Source organism: Rhinolophus sinicus, linkage group LG03 (assembly GCF_036562045.2).
Source record: "Rhinolophus sinicus isolate RSC01 linkage group LG03, ASM3656204v1, whole genome shotgun sequence".
In the NCBI taxonomy this organism is placed as follows: Eukaryota; Metazoa; Chordata; class Mammalia; order Chiroptera; family Rhinolophidae; genus Rhinolophus; species Rhinolophus sinicus.
Window position 1 is genome coordinate 100791273 of NC_133753.1, and position 17602 is coordinate 100808874.

Consider the following 17602-nt stretch of genomic DNA (forward strand, 5'->3'; position numbering starts at 1 on the left):
CCCCCAATTTTTCTCTGGCTTTTGGGAGCCTCAGCCCCCACCCCTGGAAGGGACAGCTCTGTAGACCACCCTAGCTGCCTGAACCAGAGGAGGACCTGGGGGAACCCTATCTGGGGGTCTTGTGGAGCCAATCAAGAGTCATGGAGACTGAAGGCTGATGGTAATGGTCAGGGGCAGCCACCAATCCCATCGCTGGAAAGAGAGGGGCAATGAGCAAGCAGTGCTGTGGAGATGACAAGAAAGACAGAGACCAGGGCCCTGGAGCCACCTGCAGCCGCACAGCTGGCCTGCCACTCCCTCTTCCGTTATTTTCCCTAGGCTACTGGAACCAGGTCACAACCCAGAGCTCCCTGAAGACGGAGGTGGGCCCTGGAACAGAGAAGGTACAAGTGGATGGATGTCTAAAGGATGGAGGAATGAGTTAGCAAAGGAATGGCTCCCAGTCTTCTCTTCTAGGCCGCACACACAGAGCCCCTCTGGCCTTCCCCACTGGTCACCCTGTGTCCTCGTGGAGCCAGGCCACTACAGGGCAGGCAGAACTAGGTGGCAAGGAGCAGGGCAGCCGGAAGTTGCCAGGCAGGCGAGCAGGTGCCTGTGGTGTCCACTCCCTCCAGCTTGGCTCTAGCTTGGTTTCTTGGGATACAAACAGGTCTGACGAGTTCCTAGCAGCTGAATCCTTGATCTCCAGGAAAGCTGAACTCTTAGAAAGCAGAGGGTACCAGGCCTGGGCGGAGGGAGGGCTCTTTTGGAATACTCCCCTTTCTCACCCTTAGGCCTCCCCACCCCTGCTTGCAGGCCTTTTCCCTTGCGTTTGGAGTGCCCCGTCTTTCCCCACCTCCCCCAGAGGGAATAGGAGCTCAGGAGGGCCAGAGACAAGGAAAGGGACCTTCTTGTTGTGACCCCAAACACAGTCCCTCTGCTTTGGGTGGCAGTGTCAGGGAACGCTATCAGAAGCAGGCTCAGAGCCAGGCTATCTGGGTTTCACTCCCAGCTCCGCTATTGACCTTGGGCAAGCTCTGCATCCATTTCCTCCCCTGTCCTCACAAGGATAAGACGAATAAGAGCGAGCACGCAGACCTTAGCCTGGGGCCCGGAACATCGGATCCCATATTGTCAGCATTTCTCCACCCTATCTTCTACCTCATCAAATCCTCCGCCTCCCAGCCAGTCAGCCACCATCTCTGCCTGGTCCTCTTCCTGCTCAAAGTGCTCAGAGTTGCTTCATTTCCTCTTGTTGTCCCACTGCCTGCTCTCCCTGTACTGGCTCATACAGGCCCTGGCTCTCCATCCCACACTGGCCACTACTTCCCTTGGCATCCACCTGCCTCCTGGACCGCACCACCTCACACTTGACAGGCCCCAAACCAAACTCCGCCTCTCTCTGCAGAGCCATTTCTCCAGAGTCCTCTGCCCCAGGGCATCATGCCCTCAATCCCATTCACACCCATCATATCGACCCTGCCTTCTGACCACCCCGTCTCTTCTCTTTTCTTCCCTCCCTCCCTCCCTCCCTTCCTTCCTTCCTTCCTTTCTTCCTTCCCCCCTTCTTTTCTTTCTTTCCTTCTTTCTTTCTCTTTCCTCCTTTTTTTACCTCTTCCCTACAAACATAGTAAAGGGCATTAATGGCACAAATCTTAATTATACAGTTCGATCATCTTTCATATAAGTTTATACCTAAGTACCCACCACACAGATCAAGACAGAGCATTTCCAGCTCCCATAAGTTTCTTTCATGCCCTCCAATCTGACCCCAGAAGTAACAATTATTCTGCCCTCTAACTCCATAAATTAGTTTTGCCTAGTTTTGAATTCCACATAAATGAAATTAAAAAGTATGTACTCTTAGACATGGAGATCAATGAACTAAAAACGAGAGTCCAGAAATCAACCCACACATATCTAACCAACTGATTTTTGACAAGGACGCCAACACCATTCTTTGGGAGAAAATAGTCTTATCAACAAACGGTGCCAGAAAAACTGGATATCTGTAGACAAAGAGTTAAACATACAAAATAAGATGGCTCAAAGTCCTAAATTTAAAAGCTAAAACTATAAAACTCTTAGAAGAAAGAACAGGCATAAAAGAATTCTATCAAGAAAGTGAAAAGGCAACCCACAGAATGGGAGAAAATATTTACAAGTCATTTATCTAAAAAGAATCTAGTCTCCAGAATATATAAAGAACTCTTACAACTCAACCACAGAAAAGACAAATAACCCAATTTAAAAATGGGGCAAAGAATCTGAATAGACATTTCTCCAAAGAAGACATACAAATAAATGGTCAATAAGAACATGATAAGCTGCTCAACATCATTAGTCGCTAAGGAATGCAAATCAAAAATAAAATGAAATGCCACTTCACATCCACAAGGATGATTATAATTTTTAAAAAGAGAGAAAAATAACAAGGGTTGGTGAGGATGTGAAGAAAGTGGAACCTTCGAACGTTGCCAGTGGGAATGCAAAATGGTGCAGTCACTTTGAAAAAGGTGCTTTGAAAAGCAATTTAGCAATTTCTGAAAAGTTAAACATAAGAGTTACTATACGATCCTGCAATGTCACTCCTAGGTATTTGCCCAAGATAATAAAAAACATGTTCACACATAAACTTGTATATGAATGTTCATAGCACTGTTATTCATAATGGCCCCAAAGTGGGAACATCCCAAATGTCTGTCAAGAGATGAATGAAGGGCCGGCCTGGTGGCTCAGGCGGTTGGAGCTCCGTGCTCCTAACTCCGAAGGCTGCCGGTTTGATTCCCACATGGGCCAGTGGGCTCTCAACCACAAGGTTGCCGGTTCAATTCCTCGAGTCCTGCAAGGGATGGTGGGCAGCGCCCCCTGCAACTAAGAATGAACACTGCACCTTAAGCTGAGCTGCCACTGAGCTCCCGGTTGGCTCAGTTGGTTGGAGTGCATCCTCTCAACCACAAGGTTGCCGGTTCGACTCCTGCAAGGGATGGTGGGCTGTGCCCCCTGCAACTAGCAGCGGCAACTGGACCTGAAGCTGAGCTGCACCCTCCACAACTAAGACTTGAAAGGACAACAACTTGACTTGGAAAAAAGGCCTGGAAGTACACACTGTTCCCCAATAAAGTCCTGTTCCCCTTTCCCAATAAAATCTTAAAAAAAAAAAAAAAAATTAACCTGAACCTAATATCTTAAAAAAAAAAAAAAAATCCTGAAAGGACAACAACTTGAAGCTGAATGGCGCCCTCCACAACTAAGATTGAAAGGACAACAACTTGACTTGGAAAAAAAGTCCTGGAAGTACACACTGCTCCCCAATAAAGTCCTGTTCCCCTTCCCCAATAAAACCTTGGGGGGAAAAAGAAGAAGACAATGTCATAATAAAAAAAAGAGAGAGATGAATGAAGAAACAAAATGTGGCATAACTGTACAATGGAATATTATTCAGCTATGAAAAGGAATAAAGTACTATAACACAAACCATAAAACATTACGCTAAGAAGCCAGACACAAAAGGCCATATATTGTCTGATTCCATTTATGTGAAATGTCTAGAATGGCAAATCCATAGAAAACAAAAAGACTGGTGGTTGGTTGCCAGGGACTGGGTGCAGGAAGGATGGGGAGTGACTGCTAATGGATTTCTGCTTGGGTTGATGAAAATGTTTTGGATATAGATAGTGGTGATGGTTGCACAACATTTTGAATGTACTTAATTCACTCAATGCCACTGAATTAGATACTTTAAAATGGTGAATTTTATGGTATGTGAATTATATCTCAATAAAAAACTTTTTTAAGGATACTCTTATGAATATTTTTAAAATAAATAAAGTAAGCTCTCTTTTGTGTGTCTTCTTCCATGCTATGTAATAGATGACAGCATCACCATGTTGTCGTGTGTATCTGTAGTTTATTCTATTTTTATAATTATTATTTTTTTCTTTTTTCTTTTTTTGTTATTTTTTTTTTTTTTTGTAGTTTATTCTTATTGCTGTGTGGCATTCCAATGCACGAACCGTATCATTTATTTATCAGTTCTCCTCTTGATGGACATTTGTCTTATTTCCAATTTGGGACTCTTATAAATCTGCAAATTTTTACACATGTCTTTTGAAGGATGGATGATGGATGTTTTGGTGGTATATACCTAAGTGTGGAACCGCTGGCTCAGGATATGCATATATTTTAACTTTAGCAGGTAATTCCAAAGTGGTTGGCCCACTTTACATTCCTGCTACCTAAATTGAAGTTTTGTTTGTTCCACATCCTCACCAACACTTGGCATTGGCAATCTTTTTAATTTTAGCCGTGGTAGGCATGCACTGTACGGAATTTTTCATGTGTATTTTCCTTATGAGGCATGAAGTTGAATATCTTTTCAGGTCTTTATTGGCTATTTGAATATCCTTTTTTGTCACTACCTGTTTTGGTTGTTATTTTTCCATTATTGACGTGTAGGGTTTTTTAAAAATATGTTTGGGATATGAGGGCTTCATCAAGATCTATTCTTGTCAAAAGCTTCTCTAACCCTGCATCTTGCCTTTTCACGTTCTTCATGCTGTCTTTTGCTGAGAGGAAGTTTTTAATTTTTATGAAGTGCAATTTACGCACTTTCATTTCCTGGTCGGTGCTATGTTTGTCCTGTTTAAGAACTCGTTGCCTACTCCTTAAACATCCCTTGAATCTACCCCTCCAGGTCTCTCCTGAACTGTTCCATCCTCTTCCCCCTGTGTTCCCACCCCAATTCGTGTCCTCTTCACAGTATGATCTTCCTGCCAGGGACAGGACTGGCTCATTGCTGTGTACCCAGCACTGGCACTGGGTCTGGCATATACTAGATGCTCAATAAAAGCTTCATAAATGAAGGCAGTGTCCTGTGGCCCAGCTGGGGATCATTAAAACTGCCAATTAGTTCTAAACACCAGTTCATCAGGAACATGTGAGCAAAGCCAAGGAAGTAAAACGTTTTGGAAAAACCAACAACATAGGAATGTTTAGCTTTCTCTCCAGCTGGAGCATTAATCACGAAAACTCAGATCTTATTAGCATTATTTATTCTTGCTTTGCCCCCAACCCACAAGGCGAGGAGAGCCTTTTCTTCAAACACATTGGCCTCAGGAGCTCTCCATTGCTGGCCCCCACCCCCAGGTTTGCTGCCTCTGACTGCGGGGGAGGCTCACGATCTTCTAGTCTTTCTCTTCACCATGTGTGATGACGTAGCACAGGTTCCTGTAGTCCAGGTTGCCACACACATCTGGTGGGAAAGCGGCAAACATCTGCTTGACCTGAGCAAGGAGCAGGGAGTCAGCCTGGACCAGGGCCAAATGGGAGCCAGAGCAGGGGGTCATCCAAGGAAGTCAGAGTGCAGCTGGAGGCAGCGCGGTGGAGGGCACAGAGGCCAGGCCACAGGCCAGGGACCCACAGCCACCCCATCCTTCTTGTTTTTATCCAGGGAGTCAAGGGAGACACCATCTCAGCATCTAAAGAAGAGTGATCTGGGTGGGGGTGACTATTGAGAGTGTTGGGCTGCACCCCCAGGAAGACTCTTAGCAGCACTGAACGGCACCCTACAAAGCCGGTGCTTACCTCCTCCTCACTGAACCGGTCTGCCTGGGTCATGAGCTTCTCCTGGATGCTGCTCAGGGAGAGAAAGGGTCATGTTCAGGGGAGGGCCGCCCTGTGCGTGGACACGCAGATCCCACGGTGATGAGGGAGGTGGGCTGGGGGGAGAAGTCCTGGCCCAAGAGGACACCAATGGGGGTAGAGGTTGGGGCTGGGGCTGACCCTACAGCCCCCACATAGCCATATGGTCTCAGAGGGCCCGTTCAGCTCTGAGCCTCAGTTTCTTCCTTTGTAACATGGACTCTCCTCCCAGCATCAGGTGGGGACCAAATGAAATGATCTTGGGGGCTGTTCTGATGTTCCATTGTGCACTAATCAGCAACCTCAAGGTTACTGACGGCAGCCTCTTTGCCTTGGTTCTAGATGCACTGCTTTCCCAGTTTGTGATGGTCGCTGACAGCTGCGTAGTGCTCTACAGCATGCAAGGTGCTTATAGCCAGGAGTGGGAAGTCCTATCCAGGTCCACTTCCTCCGGGGCCTGCCCACGTCTTATTTTCTCCTCACGGCCCTGGGAAATGAGCGCCATTGTTCCCCTTTACAGAGAGGGAAACTGAGATTCTGGAGGGGTAATGATTTGCAGGGGTACGGTGGGGCCTATCCCCAAGGTGGCCCAGGGCAGCTGCCCACAGAGGTCAGAGCTGCCTGGGCCTAGAGGACCGGCATGGCAGCTGCATTGGAGGCTGTGCTGGGAGGGACTGATGACTTAGGAGCTTGGGGGGTGTGTGTGGGGGGGTGGCAGAAGGCTCTCAGGGGGAAGCAGTGGGCAGGAATGGGATCAGAGGCCTGAGCCGGGCCCTGAGCACCCAGCCTCCTGTGGCGCCAGCACCAACAAGCCACGCTAAGGACTAACGCACATTTTCCATTATTTACGTTACTACAGGACAGTCACAGTTTCCAACTCTCCAAGCTGGGGACTTGCACAGACTCTGTTTCAACCAGAGCCTCCTCTGTGGCCTGCCTGGCAAGCAGCCACATCTTCCAGGTCCCGTATCCCCAGGGTGGCGCCTTTGATTCCCAAATTGGGTCCCCAAAGGGTTCCTCCCAGCCCTGACCTTGAGCTGGTGGGAGTGAAGGTGAATGGCAGTATAGGGGTTGGTCCAGGCTATTCCAGAAGGTGTTCCAGCACCTCCCTCAGGTCCCCAAGATGGGAGTGGGAACCATAAACCCTGAGGGAGGGATAAGGGAGAGAGCTGCAGCCTGGAGAAACCTTCATCACCCCCTCCCCTGGGGAGTGTGTGACTCACAGCTTTGGGGGTGGGAATGTGTGAGAGACAAGACAGACCCTCCACACTTCCCCACTGCCTCCCTGCCCCCTCCCACCCCACCTCCCTTAAGTGATGATTCCAGGGCAGCAAAACTAGCCTCAAAGCCAAGCCCTGAGGCATCGCAGTAATTGGTCAGGAAGTCTAAGCCTGGGGAAGAAATCTTGCCTGCCCAGGACCACCCACAGGCCCCGCCAGCCCTTGGAGGCTCTGAAGGGATGGCCCAGACACTGTTCAGAAGTCAGCTCAGTGTCCCTGGCCCTGGGCAGGTAGCCACCGCCCTACCTGTCCCTCCTCGCCACTCTTGGCTCTCTGCCCTGTGTTCTCACTGGTCTGAGGCTCCCAGGCATAGGAGGAGTCAGTGACCCCAAGCCCCATATTGCCAGCCCAGTGGCCCACTGGACAGCTGCCCACAGCCACCTCACTCTTTGTGCATCCCCAGCTTAGCTTGTCTGTACCCAGGGCTTCGTCTCCATGCCAGTATCCGCTCAGGCCCTAGCTACCGTCTGGCCCATTCCTCTCCCCAGAACCCTGGATCCCATTGGCTCTGGACTCTGGTGTTTCACTTACCCATCCACTGCCTTGTATCTTAACAGCCAAGGTCTTCATGATGGTTGCAACCCTCTCCTCTCCTCCTCCAGGCTGGCTTCCATGTTGCCCCTGCCTAACTCCTTCTCAGGCTCTCATATGCCCCCAGGGCAGAGCCGAGCTCCAGGGCCTGGTGAGTGAGCTACCCCACACAGGCCCTGCCTGCCTCTCTGTGCTCGGTCTCCCCCACCCACATCCACTGACACCCTCCAGCCACAGCCCACTCCTCACCAACCCTGCTGTCCCAGCCTGGCCACCCTTAGTCACCCTTCAAGGGCCCCTCACCCCCAGCCCCCTTGCCACTGGGAAGCCCTCCCCTGGTGACCCCACACTGCCTGTACATTTCCACACAGATATGGGGGCCCAGAGAGGAGAAGGGACATCAAGAGATGGCTGAGCTAGTCAGGGCAGTGGTCTCCTGGCTCCCGGGAAGACACTTGCCTGAGCTGGCTGAGTTCTGGGCAGAGAGGACACTAGGCTGCCACCCACAGGGAACTCACCCCAGCTCCTTTATCACCTGAGGTTTTGGGGAAAGAAAAGCCAAAACGGAGGGCAGAGGGGACTTACAAATCAGCCTTGATGAAACCTTTCCCTTCAGTGTCGAACACCTTGAAGGCATGGAGAATGGTCTCCTCTGGATCCGTGCCTAGAAGCAGCACACACAGGCAGGGAGAGTGCCAGGATGAAGAGGATGGGCACAGGCTGGGTAGGGGCTGGGGGTGGGTGGGGCCCACGGCCCCTACAGAGGGCAATGGCTTGGGAAGCTTCCTCCCCAACTTCCGCTCCACAGTCAGAGCCAAGCCCACTTGAAGCACGAGAAGGGAGATTGCAGGGAGACAAGGAAGAGCAGTAACAGCCAAGGGCACTGTATGTAGTGCTGCACAAGCTGCACGGCTGATTCTAAGGCAGCAAAGGTAGCCTCAGAGCCAAGCCCTGAAGCATCATAGTAATTGGTCAGGAAGTCTACGCCTGGGGGAGAAATCTTGCCAGCCCAGGGCCACCTGAACATGGAGACCCTGACTGAGCACTCAGTACCCGCTTAACCCTCCTGATGATTGGCCCCATTTTACGTGCAAAGAAACTGAGGCTCAGAGAGCTTAACTGACTTGCTCAAATTCTTGCAGCTGATGCTGCTGTGTGATTAATGAGTCGAGGGGGCAACTCTGGGACTTTCGCGTTTCCCAAGGTGTGCGTGAGAGGCTGTGGTTGGAGGAGAAAGAGTGCTGCACTGGGGCCCGAAGGCTGAGGCTCAGGCAGTAGCACTGGAAAGGTCTGCAAGACTGTCCCAGCCAGGGGTGGGCAAATGGGCCAACAGGCTGTTGCATGAGGGGCAGTGCAGGGGACAGTGGGGAGGAGCAGCTCTGGTTTTAGCACTTTTATAGCATGGGCTTTGGGGAAAGATGTCAGAATAAATGGCTCTATTCCCACAACGACATTGAATACCCGGCCCCTGGTTGTACAGATGGGGAAACTGAGGCCCAGAAAAAGAAGGATCTTGCCCAAGGCCTCACAGACTTTGTGAATGACAGCAGGTGACCTGGTGACCCACACTTGGTGCTTTCCCCTCTGTCACACTGTCCCCACTCACAGTGGACCAGGGGATGTCCCCGTCCTTCTTTAAGGCTCAGCTGTGTCATCGATGAAATGGAGACAAAGGTAGTGTTTGCCCCACTCTCCAGGATCAGTTAAGATAACGTATCGTTAATGGTAAAGATCTAGACAAACATTATTCAATCACGGCCGCAAACACATCTGAGGGCTCCGTGCGGAGCTCCACCCTGCAGCGTCACTGTTTTAGGGAGCTTCACCTACCACTACCTACCCACGTGGTATTATTCCCCAATTTGTCAAAGAGGAAACTGAGGCTCAGAGAGGGTCTGTTACTTGCCTGAGGTCCCACTAATAAGGAGAGAAAGGGTTTGAAGTCAACTCTTTGGGGGCTCCAGAACCCCCTGCTTGTTCTGCCTCTCTGTGCCCCTGACCATCAGACTGGGTCAAGGTCGGCTGTGTCTCCCCCATCAGACTAGGTCAGGGCCATCTATGTCTCCCCCATCAGACTGGGATCTCATCCAGGACAGGATGGTGTCTGGGTCATTCAGCATCTCTGAGGATGGCCCAGAGTGACCAAGCCTGGCAGTGCTGGCCCCACAACCAATCTGCTCTGTGGACTGCTAACCTTATCAAATGGCTGCAGAATGGCTGCATTCCCCCGTCGCTATTGGGAAGTTTATGACCATGTGTCCTCGTCCCAATTAGAGGGATGAGACAATGCCTGCCCCAGCCCCAGCTCCTGTCCCACAGCTGGCCAAGCATGCAGGCTCAGCCAAGTTCACATGACATGTTCATCTGGAGCCCCAGTTCCAGCGGCCCTGCGAATGAGAAAATGTTGCAGCCCTGACTCCCCCACGTGGCCCTGAGTCATTCCTCTTAGCTTATTGGCCACAGACCAATAAGAACTTCAGGTCTCCCTTTAAAGTCACTAGGTCACTGGCTGGAGTCACACTCCCTTCTCCCCAGGAGTATGCCCCTGCCCTTGGCCCCTAGGCATTTGAGCTCTTCCAGGAGGTGGTCATGGTCCCGGGAATAACCCCGAATGCTGCCCGAAGGTGGGCCTAATGGCACTTCTGGAGTTAGCTGGACAGCCCTAGGCCCACAGCCTGGCCCCTCTCCAGCCCTCAGTTTCCTTGTTGCTACCACAGGAGGGTGAGGCTGTTCAGTAATAGGTCAATTGTTGGCCTCCTTCTGGTCTAGAATCAGCCAGACCATCCTATCATACTTGCCGGCAGGTCACAACCCAGGAGAGTGTTATGATTTTTCACCAAATAAAATCTGTGCTGTACGCAAGGTCACCCCTGCAGTGGGTTGAATCACGGTCCCCAAATGATATGTACATGTCCTCATCCCCAGAACCGGGATATGTCACCTTCCTTGGAAAAAAGGCTTTTGCAGATGTAAAGAAATGATCTTGAGATGGGGAGATGATCCTGGATTATCCAGTTGGGCCCCAAATCTTATGACAAGTGTCCTTCTAAGGGTGAAGCAGAGGAAGACACACAGAAAGAAGTTGGGGCAGTGAACCACAGAGGCAGGGATGGGAGCGAGGCAGCCACCAGAAGCTGGAAAAGGCAAAGAATGTGTTCTCCCCTGGAGCCCCTGAAGGAGCAGGCTCCTGAGAGATTTCGGACTCCAGGCTCCAGAGCTGAGAGAATACATGGCCGAATTTTTGAACCATCAAGTTTGTGGTCATTTGTTACAGCAGCCTTGGGAAACTAACACAATGCCCATTTTACAAAGACCTGAGGTACAAAGAGCAGACAAGCCTTGCCCAAGGTCACGCTGGGTCAGTGGGGGGTGAGGTCTTATACCCAGATCAAGCCAAGGCAGGGAGGGCATCAGGCAAGGGCATCCTGAGGGTGGGTGGTTCCAAGGACCACCTCCCAGGACAGCCACAGCCCAGGCTGGCCCTTCCCTCTGACCATGGAATCCTTGAACCCAGGGGACATCTCTAAGGGGTAGGGAGTCAGCTCCCACGGCCTAGAGAGAAAGGGACAGAGATGCCCAGACCCCTGTCCCACCCGAAGCCCCAGGCCTGACACTGTGTCTCAGGAGGTGCAGTGGTTGGAGCCAGGAGTCGAGGTTTGGTTCCATCTCCACAGATTTGAGGCTGGGGCATTTGGGAATGGTGTGGCGAGCCCTTTGAGCCCGAGTCTCCTCACTTGTGAATGAGGCCCCTCCAGCCTTTCTCTGGTTGTTGCACTGGAGTCGGCCACAGTAGCTTCCAGAACACCACCCCCCATATCCCCACTTCCTGTCATGATTGGTGAGGCAGAGCAGGCAAGACGAGCCTAGAGGTAGTGAGGTGGGGCTGGGACAGTGTCCTGATGCTGCACAAATTGTCCTGCTGGGCCCTTCACAGTCCTGCAAGACGGGGTTACTACAGTTACACCCACTCTGTGGTGTAGAGGTGGAAACTGAGGCAGGGCTGGGAAAGTGTGTGTTCCTGCAGGGGATACCATGCTCCCAGCTGGGGTGTGTATCCCTGGGGGGCACATCTGCACACAGAGCCCAGCCTGCCCACACCTACTCACTCCTCCCTCCCCAGGGCAACTGGGGCCTCACTCACCCTTCAGCTTCTCCCCAAACATGGTCAGGAAGACCGTGAAGTTGATGGGCCCCGGGGCCTCCTTCACCATGGCGTCTAGCTCTTCGTTCTTCACATTGATGCGGCCTGGGGGAGGGGAGAGACGGGATACAAGAGAGTACAACGAGGGTCAGAGGGGACTATGCCTGCAGACAGCCCAGGAACAGAGCATAAGACCACGGAGTGTCCTGCACAGTCTCCCAGCTCTACCATCCACCCGCCTCCCACTCAGCCCTAAGGCCCCTTGCACCTGCTGGGGACCTCGGGATGGGGCACGCTCAGCCACACTCAGCACTGGACTGCCCCCAGCCTCACTGCCTCCTGCCACCACCTCAGCAAGTTGTTTGTCATCCCCATTTTACAGATGAGGATACTGAGGCCCAAAGAAACTGAAGCTGAGGTGCATAGGGGCAGGAAGACCTGGGCCTCAGGCTCATGTGCTCCAGGAGGGAGCAACTGGCTGCCTGGAGGTGGGGACTCTGGGATGCATCATGGTCGCAGGGGACAAGCAGATCTCTAGGAGCTCAAAGCTCCATCCAGACATAGCTTGGTTTTGCCACCTTCCCCCAGCCTCAGCTTCCACCCACGCCCCGTCCGTGAGGCCCCCTTCAGGCCCCTCCCTGGGCCTTATAGGGCAAACGCCTCCCCTGGCAGCCAAAGCCCCGTATCTTTGAGATCTGCGCCCATTGCCAGCCTCTTCCCAGCCGCAGCGACTTGAACCCTTTACCCCGTCTGGGCCTTCCACTCCAGACCTTTACACAGGTCTCTTCCTGGGCCTGAAATGCTTTCCCCGCTTCCCTGGAGAGTCCTCCTCAAATAGCCAGGAGTACTTTCTGACCTTCCAGGCAGCAGCTGCTCCTTCCCTGCACCCCCAAATGGCACACGAGACCCTCGTACTCACTGCGCCTACTGTCCTGGCTACCCGCAGCCACTCACTCTTTCTGGATGGCCCGGGCTCGGCTCTGCTCCAAGCCCCAACTCTCCCTGGCTGCTGGTCACTCACCCAGGGCAGCAAAGGTGTCCCTCAGGTCTTCCTTGTCAATGAAGCCATCGCGGTTCTGGTCCATGATGGTGAAGGCCTGGCAGAGACATGGGCACTGAGCCCACCGACACACCCCAACCCAGCTTCCCTCCCCAGAAACAACCCCTCTCCCCAGGGGCTGTCCTCCTACAAACTGCTGCCCGGGGAACCTCTGGGCATGTCCTTCTGGCCACCCGGTTATCCAGCTCAGTGAGACACCAGCATGAGAGTGATGGCCCACCCACACCGAGCTCCTACTGCTGGGGCTTCATGCCCACCCTCATGTCATGCTCACAGCAACTCTCTTGCACTGAGAGAAAAACAGGCTCAGAGAGGAGGGACTTGCCCAAGGTCACACAGGAAGCAAAGGCCCAGGTGGAGAGGGGTCGGGACTGCCCGAGGACAGCAGGCACACCTCCGGGTTCTGAGACACACCATGTGGCCACTAAGATTAGTGACATCATCACCCTTCAGGGATTGAGGGATGCCCGTGCCTTGCCAGCCCCCCAAGTGATTCACGCACATTGCATGAGTCCTCCCATGAGTCCTCCCAAAGGCCGCGGGTCGCACTGACCAACCTCTTTAAACTCCTGGATCTGGGACTGATCAAACATGGAGAACACATTGGAGCTGGCTCCTCCTTCTGTTCTTTTCCGCGCTCTTCTCGGTGCCTGTGAGGTACCAGGGGAGGCCTTGCAGAAGCCCCTTCCTTGGGAGGTCAGCCATTCACCACCTCCCAACCCTCATGCCTCATTTCCCACAGTGTCACCGTCCTGAACGACACACCTGCCACCCTCCAGCCCACAGCAGACAGACAGACAAAGCCCTTAATGAAGCCTTGCAGATAAGCAGGGTGGTTTTCCAGCTCACGGCAAGAAGCCTGCGGAGCGCCCACCCCACGGGGCCAGACAGCTGCTTCCTGACCTGGGCCCCCGGGCTCCGGAAGGTGGGTGGTCTGCGCCCAGGCTGTGAAGCAGAGAGGGGCATCTTTTGTAGCATCAGACCACAAATGGGGCCCATTTCCTCTCCTGCCGTCCTCCCCAGTGTTCTTAGGATAACACTGGGACTTCTCAGCCTGTAAGGTCTGTCCTTTGTCCCTCTCCCAGAGTTTCCACACCCACCCACCTAAGTGCCCTGACTCTGCCCCAAACCTTCTTTGAGCTTCCTTCTCTCCCAATTTTTGCCCCTGACATTCCCACCGTCTGGAACTCCTTCCCTGCCTTCCATCTAATAGAATCCTCACCCTCCAGGTTCTACTCCTCTGCCATCTCCTGAGAAGCCTTCCCTGACCCCCAGGCCAATTTAAATCTCTCAGATTCTTCCTTCCCCACCAGTTTAGGGCAGCCATACCCTGTAGCACATGTACCACGCTGCCCTTCCATATGTCTGTGTCTGGCCATCCCTGAAGGCCCTTGCCCCAACCAGGGCCTAGCTCAGAGTGGGGACCGGTTTGCAAATAGCTACCCAAAGCTCAGAGGAGAATTCCCCAGCAGGTAGCCAGGCGACCACCCACATGGAATAATTCCAGGGTCTCTGGCCAGCCTTCCTGTCTCCACGTTTCTTTCAGGATGTCATTGTGCCTGCGAGTCCATTATTGGGCATTTGCTGAAAGCTCTTGGTCCTCAAGACCCCCCTGAGGAGGGGACCTTTCCCTCAGCAGCCATGTGCAAGAAGTCCCCAAACTGGCTCAGAGGTGGAACAGATACAGGCTTCCTGCTCCCCTCCCCCCCCCCCACCCCCAGCTCCTGCCTCCATCTCAGCCTACACCACCCTCCAGCCAAGCCCTGTCTACCCATCCCCAGAGCATGGGCTTCCTGTGCCCCCACCCAAGTACCTGTGTGGTCTCCCCTCCCCCCAGCTCACTCCTGCCCCACCATCCAACTTCCCCCACCCCTGCACTCTCCCCCACTTCCCTCTGGCGCCTGGGCTCACTTCAGGAGCAGCAGCACCCGCCTGACTTATAATTAGCTTTTACTGGGTGCTTTGTCTCCACTAATCCTTTGAAAGGGGGCTGGCAGGGCAGCCAGAACGTTATGATGCTGTAAAACCTCTGTAATATTTATAAATCCCTTCAGACATCATAAAGAAAAGAACCTCCCTGCAGAGTTCATCTCACATAATTACATATACATTTCCCTCTGATTAATAAAAAACGATCACTTCCGTCTGTGGAATATTCTGTCCTTTCTCTCCTTAGACTTGTGCTCAGCATCACCCATCCTTGCCTCACCCCAGCCTTCCACATCCATCCTGTGAAACATCGCCCTACTGTGTGCCAAGCCCTATTCTGAAAGCCTGAGAGGGAGGGCTGCACAGAGGGAAACAGGCTGTGACCAGCCTTCTGATCTCCCAGCCGGGACCCTTTGCAGCCCAACTGTCTTGGGAATTCCCTTATTATAACTTGCCACTAGAAAAATAAAACTCCCTGAAAGGAACACCTCAAAGCATAAGAGGGCTGCCCAGACCTGAGCTCTAATTCTGGCTTCGCTGCTCACAGCCTCTGTGATGTTAAGTAAATCAGTTGCAGACTCCGAGCCTCCATTTCCCCATTTGTGCGTATCTCAAAGCATCAGGACATGTATTAGGTACCTGCTGACCTCCAGCCAGGCCCTGTGCCCAGACCCAGAGACCCAGAGCTGAAACAGGCCCCATCCCTCTTCCCAAGGAACTCATAGTCCAGCTGGGAGACAGACAATCAGTAGTGGATGATGGAGGGAGGGACAGGCGCTGAGAACACAGAGAAGCCACTCTGTCACTGGGGCACTCAAGGCACACCTGCCAGAGGAGGTGGCTTCTGAGCGGGGGCTTGACAGCCGAGTCAGAGTTCTCAGGCCAAGAGGGACTGATGAGGGTGTGTGAGATGGCCCTGAAGAACAGTGCCCTTGAGAGACCACAGGGAGACCCAGGGCTGGATGACAGGGACAAGGGAAAAGCAGCAAGACAGGCCCCACATGGCCTGAAGGACCCTGAAGCAAGGCCAGCAGGCCCCACACCAGGCTCTATGGGTCCCAGGCTGTCCTAGAATCCCAAACTGACCCCCACAGGCTCCATGTCCTCTCAGCAGGAGCAGAGCCCCACTTCTGCCATGTCTTTGTGTTCTCCCTTTCTCTCTCCACTCTCCCCACCCAGTCTAGGAAAGCAGACCCAAATCAGGACCCATATGGATGGACTGGCCGCCCATTCAGGGCAGCTCAGGGTGGGCCAGGTGCAGGCATGACACCAAGGGTGAAGAAAAAGTCAGGACCAGGGATATCAGGTCAAAGGCAAGGATGTCAGTGAGAGGAGCAAGGTCAAGGATAAGGTGAGTTCAGGCAATGAGGTGAAGGTCAGAATCACAAATCAAGTCAAGGTCACGGGATGAGGTCAGGGTCAGGAGGCAGGGAAGCCCCAGCCTACCATGGTCTGGCGTGCTCCTTCAGGCTGCAGCAGGGATGGGACAGTCCAGAGATGGGTCTTTAAATAGTGCTCTAGGTCCGGACAACAGTTTGGAAGGTGACAAAAGACAGGATGGGGGACTCCCTGCCAGACACCTGTCTGGGGCCATTCAGAGTGGGTGGGGTTGTGGGATCCAGAGATGGTCCAAGCCATGCAGACCTCCAGCAGCACTGGGCCAACCGGATCTCTGTAGTTAAGGCACCAAGGCCCGGGAAGGGCCTCTCAGCTAAGGACACACAATAAGCAGAGGCCTGGAACCAGCTGGGAAGACTGGACCTTGGGCCGTGCAAGGCCAGGAGAGCTCCCACCTACACCAGCTGGGGGAAATTCAGGGCTGCAACATTGTCTGACCTCTTAAGCCATGTGACTCTGGGTGGGACACCATCCTTAGGAGGCTCAGTCCTCTCCTATGAAAAGTACAGAGTAGGTGACACCCCCTAGTCAACTCTTGCAGAGGGTTTCTGCATTAATCTGGCCCACGGGTGCCCTTCAACCAACAGGACTACTATTGCCCTGTAGTTATGAGTGGCACTGTTACCCTCCCCAGCCCTGGCCCCTCAGGGCATTGAAAATGCCCAGGGAGTTAAAAAACAAAGAGACAAAAGAAAGATGGAGGTGACGCTGATGAGGTAGAATTGAAAAATCAGATCTCCATTCCACTCTGGCTACACACACATATCCAGACATGGCCCATCCCCACGAAGCTTGGCCCAGCCTGAGAATTCTCCAGCACATGTGCCAGGCTGAACCTTGCACCTGTCCCTGGTGGGCCCCACTGTGTGTCCAGTGCAACTCGGCTGCCCCGTCTGTCCAGCCAAGTCAGCCCCCGCCTGGGGCCCAACACGTCTGATCGGCTGCCAGGGCCGGCAGTGCTGGGCTCAGTCAGTGAGCCCACTTGTCCCCGGGCACAGGACAGCTTAACTGTCCCGGGAGCTGGCCTTAGGCCTCTAGGCCCTGGTATGACTGAGCCACGGCCCTGGGGGAGAGAATGTGATGATGCTGATAAGAAGAGTAGCTAACATTTTAAAGGTCGGGCTATGTTCTACTCATAAAACATGTGTCTTCATAGTCAATCCTTACCCCATTTTCCAGGTGAGAAAACTGAGGCACAGGTGGGGAAGTGACTTGGCCAAGGCCAATAAGTGGTGGTGTCAGGCTGAGAGCCCCTCTTTCTAGTAGTTCCAGAAGGAAGTTTCCAGAAGGTTCTGCCCATCCCAATGCTCCCCTCCCCGAGCCATCCCAGACTGGCTGACTATGGCCAGTCTCTCTGACCTCCCTGAGACATGGAACCTCTGCCCTGACCTGGGGCCAGGCCCTGACATGCTGTGCCCTGGCAGGGACCTACCACAGGCTCCACAGCAAGCTGGGGTGAAGGGGAATCGTCTCCGGGGGCAGGAGCCTGGATTCCAGTCCCAGCCCACCTCGACCCACTGCAGGAATCAGGCTGTGCGAGCGAGGCAGGGGCCTGCCCTGTCTGGGCCTACGAGGAGGGACAGGTGGCCGCTGTCTGTACCAGCCCTAGGAGCAGACTTTCCTGCCCAGTCCATGAGCTTG

At 53.2% G+C, this 17602-nt stretch overlaps 1 protein-coding gene across 2 annotated transcripts; it reads right to left on the bottom strand.

Annotated features, from left to right (window-relative positions):
* Positions 1–5031: 5031 nt before the first annotated feature.
* On the bottom strand, positions 5032–16090 carry MYL10 (myosin light chain 10). 2 transcript variants are annotated; one of them, XM_019752703.2, is made up of 8 exons: positions 16010–16028; positions 13538–13579; positions 13192–13284; positions 12596–12671; positions 11575–11679; positions 8019–8097; positions 5566–5614; positions 5032–5264 (listed from the first exon to the last, which is right to left on the bottom strand). In XM_019752703.2, the coding sequence occupies exons 1-8, from the start codon at positions 16010–16012 to the stop codon at positions 5166–5168; spliced, it is 546 nt and encodes a 181-aa protein (XP_019608262.1). In that variant the 5' UTR covers positions 16013–16028; the 3' UTR covers positions 5032–5165. The 2 variants fall into 2 exon arrangements, with proteins under 2 accessions (XP_019608262.1, XP_019608263.1); XM_019752704.2 differs by lacking the exon at positions 13538–13579 and having other exon boundaries at positions 16010–16090.
* Between the last annotated feature and the right edge of the window lie 1512 nt (positions 16091–17602).